Source organism: Haliotis asinina, chromosome 9 (genome assembly GCF_037392515.1).
Source record: "Haliotis asinina isolate JCU_RB_2024 chromosome 9, JCU_Hal_asi_v2, whole genome shotgun sequence".
Taxonomy (NCBI): domain Eukaryota; kingdom Metazoa; phylum Mollusca; class Gastropoda; order Lepetellida; family Haliotidae; genus Haliotis; species Haliotis asinina.
The window spans coordinates 11,263,589-11,270,681 of NC_090288.1; the positions used below are offsets into that span (position 1 = coordinate 11,263,589).

General features: G+C 37.8%; 1 protein-coding gene across 1 annotated transcript; it reads right to left on the bottom strand.

Moving 5' to 3' along the window:
* Positions 1–220: 220 nt before the first annotated feature.
* On the bottom strand, positions 221–2,593 carry LOC137296574 (inclusion membrane protein A-like). Its single transcript, XM_067828379.1, has 2 exons — positions 2,578–2,593; positions 221–744 (listed from the first exon to the last, which is right to left on the bottom strand). Exons 1-2 carry the CDS (start codon positions 2,591–2,593, stop codon positions 221–223), a joined length of 540 nt encoding a protein of 179 aa, XP_067684480.1.
* Positions 2,594–7,093: the final 4,500 nt, after the last annotated feature.

Here is a 7,093-nt window from a genome sequence, read left to right on the forward strand (position 1 = left end):
ACTTTTCAACTTAGTTGTGAACGTTTCCAATGTGGGAGACTGCTTTATGTGGAGAGGGAGAGAATTCCACATAGTAGAACAAGCAAATTAGCAAATACCCCTTGCCAAAGGAGGAAAGGAGAACATTGTGAACGGAGAGGAGATTGGTCTTGAGATCTGAGATAGTGGTCTTGAGATCTGTGATAGGTGTCTTGAGATCTGTGATAGGGGTCTTGAGATCTCAGATAATGGTCTTGAGATCTGAGATAATGGTCTTGAGATCTGTGATAATGGTCTTGAGATCTGAGATAATGGTCTTGAGATCTGAGATAATGGTCTTGGGATCTGAGATAATGGTCTTGGGATCTGAGATAATGGTCTTGAGATCTGTGATAATGGTCTTGAGATCTGTGATAGGTGTCTTGAGATCTGTGATAGGGGTCTTGAGATCTGAAATAATGGTCTTGAGATCTGAGATAATGGTCTTGAGATCTGTGATAGGGGTCTTGAGATCTAAGATAATGGTCTTGAGATCTGAGATAATGGTCTTGAGATCTGAGATAATGGTCTTGAGATCTGTGATAGGGGTCTTGAGATCTAAGATAATGGTCTTGAGATCTGAGATAATGGTCTTGAGGTCTGTGATAATGGTCTTGAGATCTGTGATAGGTGTCTTGAGATCTGTGATAGGGGTCTTGAGATCTGAGATAATGGTCTTGAGATCTGAGATAATGGTCTTGAGATCTGTGATAGGGGTCTTGAGATCTGTGATAGGGGTCTTGAGAACTCAGATAGTGGCCTCGAGATCTGAGGTGGGAGAAGAGCGCACGGTGGGACATTTAGAGAGATAAGAAGGAGTTTGATTCTCTAAACGTTTATACACGTGTGAAGTCTAACCGCAACTTGACTGGGAGCCTGTATAATGATGAGTGAGTGAGTATGGTTTTACGCTTGTAACAATATTCCAGCAATATTACGGCTGGACACCAGAAATGGGTTTCACAAATTGTACCCACGTAATGATGAGAGTATAGGTGTGATATGTTCTCGTTTTGTGTTAAAGGAAATAATACATGCTGCTGTATTAGGATTTTTGTAGATTATAGAGATGTCCGTTATGATCAGCAAAGATGTCACAGACAATACCCCTTTGCATTATCATTAGACACCTTCCAAATCTGCCCTTGTATGTTTCTGACTACATGATGTGAATGTATCACCAAATATGCTGAACAGAAAAAGAAACCCAAGTTTCTAAAAAATGAAATCTCATAAAAGTAAGTGTTCATGTTTATGTCTTCCATTTAATAACTAACTTTCTTTTTTTGTTCAATATGGTATTGATACCAAGTTTATTGTGAAAAGGTGAGAGTATCCTGAACTGCTATTTTCGCCCTTTTCAAGTGGAAAAAATCATGCCTATTGTATCGTTTTATCGGCATTCTATAAAGTTTTGAGTCAATACTAAAATAAACAGTTTAAGGTAACATATTAACTTGCCATTTATCATGCTCAGCTCATACGAAATAAATGGAGGCGTTTCAATGTCTCATTTGCTTACTGTTTGGCTAAGGGAGGAACTATGTTCAAACAACTAAACATGCTGAATAATATTTACGATGCCAACATACAGTGATTGCAATCAATCCTGTATTTAACAACACGTAACAGGATGTGCACCGTGTGATCTTTATGCCTGCTTTATTATGAACCTAATTATCAACAAGAATTTGAGACCTTTGAAGATTCACCAGTATTGATAAACAACAAACGCGTCAAGGTTACACGCAGCCAAATGTTTTCCCACAGAGTCACATAGCAACGGACCTTTGGAGATCCGGGTTAGAATTGACCTTCAGTAACTCATACTTGTCGCAAGAGCAGACTAACCGGATCATGCGTGTCATCGTATCAGAAATTTTGTAGATCAATGGATTGTCTGGCCCAGATTCGATCATTTAGAGACAGCAACCATATGGTTCGGTCATTGCTGATTGCGACGATAAACAACAAACAAACAAAAGGCAGTAAAATCTAATACCTGAGGGCTGACTGGAAACCGAAAAACACTAGTGAAATATATTCCCATGACAAAATACCAACCACCAGTTGACAACTCTCACAGCACATTCCTAGTTTACGTGATAACCGCAAATGGCGGTGTTGAACACAATGGTGATATTCAGACCAAACTAAAAAAACACAAACAAAAAGGCAATTTTAAAAATCAGACTGTCTAAACCAACAGGTCGATTAGCCTCCTTAAAAAGACATAAGTGCAGTATGACTCACAAACAGCACCCATTTCCCCCTAGTCTCAACATCGACCCTCGTAAAGGGTAAGATAATAACAAGATATATCTTAACACGTCGTTTTACTTGTGTGTACATGTATATAGCTACATGTCCAACAGAACATCAACAGCGTCAGACATACGCCCTGTGAACTCAACCCGTACCCATGAAGAAGCGGGTCAGAATTGGTACTCAGGAACCCATTCGGGCAAAAATCATAAACATGAAATTCTATTAAGAAATATACATCAATAAATAAGCATTTGTCTTCCTTTAATACGCCTTTGTACAATGGTATCCCACCTGAACTGTCAATCATCCTGTGTGTCTGTTTCTGATAATTGCATGAGCATAAAGTTACTATTGTAAGTATCATGGGGTGTATATGTTGTCAGAACTTGCCCCTAATCCTTTTCAGGTCGTGCATAAAATGAAAAAAATATGTTGAAACTACAAATGGGATCATGTGGTAATGCCAGCGGACGTGGTTGACACGTCATCGTACCCGAATCCCATGATGTTAGTCACTGGATTGTCTGGTCCAGACATGCGGTTAAATGATTATGTCTAACATATGAAACGTATCAGCACCTTGTTTCTGTAACTCCACATCCATTACAATACACATGTACTGGGGGCAGTGGGGTAGCCTAGTGGTTAAAGCGTTCGCCCGTCACGCCGATGACCACAACCCCTAGTCAAAATGGCCATACCAAATAGTCAAAATGGCCCACACAAAAATGTCAAAATGGCCACAACCCCTAGTCAAAATGGCCATACATTATTGTATTATTTTTCAATACTCATGACATTGTTCTATTTGATATAAAAATGTAAAAATGACAAAAGAAGCTTTATCACACACTATACACACACACACACACACACACACACACACATTAATTACTGCCAATCATTTCAAACGAAACGTGTGCACACAAGTATCATGATGATTAATGAAAAATATCACAACAAAAATACTTCAGAAAGTGGAATGCAACGTTTGTTCAAACTGTAAAATGGCTCCACGCCGTTGAAACTTCCTCTTCCATGTGCACATGCGCAAAATCGAAGTTGCAGTCTTTTCGGTTTTTTTGCTCCAGTTTTAGCGATTTAAAGTTGCTGTTTTTGACTGTTTCAGTAACGAGGTAGTATAGAGTGGAAGCTGTCTATTCCGGCACTCGTTGGGACTGAAGAAATAATCCGCTTGAGACAATAAGGCGGATTGGAGAGCTGATGATAAATGTACAAACCACAGAAGGGACTTGGATTTTATACCGGTAATGACAACTTACTGGGTTAGACAGATGCCGGTTTTGACAGCTTCCACTGTATTTCCACGGTTAATGCGTTGTTCTACACCGTGGAAAGGTTTTCGTTGATACTAGTATTTGCAACAAAACGTTTGCTACGGATCGCCATTGGAAACTGATGTCGTGTTGTAAATAGCCACCCTCCTAAAAACACAACCTCGTCAAGATCTGGTTTAGAACTGGTCTTCAGATAGGCTCGCAGACCTGGTTGACACATGTCATCGTATCCTAGTTGCGTAGATCAGTGCTCATACTGTTGATCACTAGATTGTCTGGTCCAGACTCGGTTATTTCCAGATCACAACCATTTAGCCGTATTATAGCTGAGTATGGATTTGAACAAACAAACAAATAAAATGCATACCTAATGCATGTGCGTATTAATTTTCAAAAGTATATTTTTATTGTTTCAGGATTCTGTTACATAAACGAAAATAATGCAGTATATGTTTTGACCGAGTGGGAATACTTAGAAACATCAATTTGAAAAATATGGGCTGGGTAGCCAAATGGTTAAAGCGCTCAATTCTCCACATGGGTACAATGTGCGAATCACATTTCTGGTGTCCCAGGTCGTGATATTGCTAGAATGCTAGACTGTTGCTAAAAGCGGCGTTAAACTCGTTAACTAAACTCACTCACGCACTCACTCACTCACTCAGACTGCCCTGTGTATCTGGAACCTGGATTGTCTTACCGCAAATTTGTCCCAAACTCGATGCTCTATCTAACTTAAACTCGGCAAGAGGTACCAAATAATAAGATATTTCTCCTAACGCCAATAACACGTCACGATAATGAAAAATTTCACCCGTGGGTGAAAAAAGATTTCGGCCCATGGGCGAGAATATTTACTTTTACTCATAATACATCTTTTTCCATGTTTGGGGGTTGTAAATAAATGAAATAAATGTTTAGTAGTATCATGACACAAATTTCAAATCATTTTGACTTACTTCCGCTAATTTAGAACGATTTTGAAAAATCTGACCCATGGGCGAGAATATTTACCTTTTCTTCAAATACATCTCTTTACATGTTTTGTTGATTGTAAATGTACATTTATGAGTATCTTGATAGAAAATTCAACTCATTTTGGCTTAATTCGGTTAAAACAAATCTCGCCCATGGGCGAAAAACACTTGGCCCATGGACAAGACACTTTCCTTTCACTCTAAATGCATCAGCCAATCAGAAAACGACTTTTATGTGTGAAGTAAGATAAGTACTTTGTAACTGGGGAACGTATGCTACCAGTCGAAATAAGGAAAAAACTTCTTTTTCACCGATGCATCAAATTTCAAAATGCTGTTAATACGTCACAATTTAACTCTGGACTCTCCGCACTGTGGCCACTTTCTCACAAGGGATTTGACAAAAATAAACATGCACCTGTAATGAATATGTGTTAAGGGTGAAAAAATGAACAATTTCTTTTTTCGAAAACTCAAAATTTAAACTCGCTTGCACATGGACAGACCCATAACTGTTTGATTTCTGTTAATTCTGCTAATTTAGAGCGATTTTCAAAACATCTCGCCCATCTGCGAAAAATGTGGCCCATGGGCGAGAATATTTACTTTTACTCCAAATACGTCTTTCCACATGTTTTGGAGGTATTGAATGAATGGCAACAATATCAACTCCTTTTGACTTAATTCAATTAATCTAGAGCTTTTTTTTAAAAAAAAAAAAAATCATTTTGACCCATGGGTGAGAATATTTACTTTTACTCCAAATACATGTTTTTCCTCATTTTGTAGGGGGAAATGAGGAAAAGTATCACGACACAAAATTCAACTCATTTTCAACTCAGCAACTTTAGAACATTTTGACACATGTCCAAGAATATTTACTTTTACTTTAAATACAAGTTTTGGACGTTGTGAATGAATAAGGGTATGTATATTCATAAGTATCATGACACGACATCAACTGTTGTTGACATAATTCCGCTTATTTAAAGTGATTTTGAAATATCTCGCCCATGGACGAAAAACATTTGGCCCATGGGCAAGAATATTTCCTTTTACTCCAAACATACCTTTTACCATGTTTTGGAGGTTGTGAATGACTGCGGGTATATTCATAAGTATCATGACACAAAATTCAACTCATTTTGAGTTAATTCAGCTAATCTGGAACAATTTGAAAAACTGTCGCCCACGGGCGAAAAACATCTTGACACGTATGCGAGAATGTTTACTTTCATTCAAAATGCATGTTTTTTTCGTGCTTTCGTGAATGAATGAAAGTGCATTTTTGAGTATCTTGACACAAAATGTAACTCATTTTGACTTTGGCCTATTTGCGAGAATATTTACTTCTGCTAATAACATTGTTGTTCTCCCGTGATGATATCCCAGAATTTGTGACTGGTTCGCGACCTCTGCAGCGCAACCCATATGCGCAACTGATAGTTTAAGTACAGACTGACTAACAACGATGAAGTTGTTATTATGAAAACAAATGAAACACTTTGAAGTTAACCGTCTGTCAGTGGTAAAACATGGTTAGGACTGAAAAATAAAGAAGTCAGTGTACCTATTAATAGTTTGTCTTAAAACCCTAATTAGTTTCTTGATACATTTGTATGTATTTTGAAAGTTAGTAAAAAAACACCAACACGGACGGCTTATACTTATGGTGAATTTACAATGTGACTGTAGTATAGATTGTATAGATTGCCAACGTGAATCATGTTTCACATACCCGCTATTCGCGATCTTGTGCATGTTTTCTGTAATACAGATTCTGCTGAATGCTACAACGAATAAATTAAAACAAAAAGCAGATATTAAATTTAAAACAGACTAAAGTTATAGCAACAATGTCAGGCTGTTACTCTCGTTCAGGAATGTATCCATCAACATCCACATGCAAGAACGATATTCCATACATCTGCAGTGGTATATGATCCTGCTCTGTGTCTTGTGTGTTTCAACAGTCTAATGTGCGAAAAAGTGACACATCGTTTCAGAATTTCTCACACTATAGTCTCACTGGTCACCCTAAGATGGCACACCTGTCAACTAAATGCATGATGGTCACCATTAGTTAGCCAATATTGAGAAATCAATCAGTCAAGGTAGTGGCAGTTAATTCTTTGAAGGAAGGATGTTTTTACAGTCGCACTTTACGACAGGGTGTAGTCAGTATAGATTAGTAAATCCACACACATAAACACTGCCTTTTGACAAATCCGCTGTGGAAGATATTATTCAATCAGCGTGTTATCGGTTAATCCTTAGATCGATGTTTGTTTTTGTAACTCAGCTGATAAACCCTCTTGCATCACTTACATGCACATATTACATAACATGTAATATACGACAAAATGTTATGGATGTCAACTTCTTCTTTATTGTTTTCACAACGTTTCTGGGCTATTCCTTGCCCCTGCATCAGGTGGATGCTAACTAACAGTTAAACAGGATATATATACTAGTAATGTACATGAAGCCAAAGAGGTGATTTAAGCATGTATATACAATTGAAGCATAGCA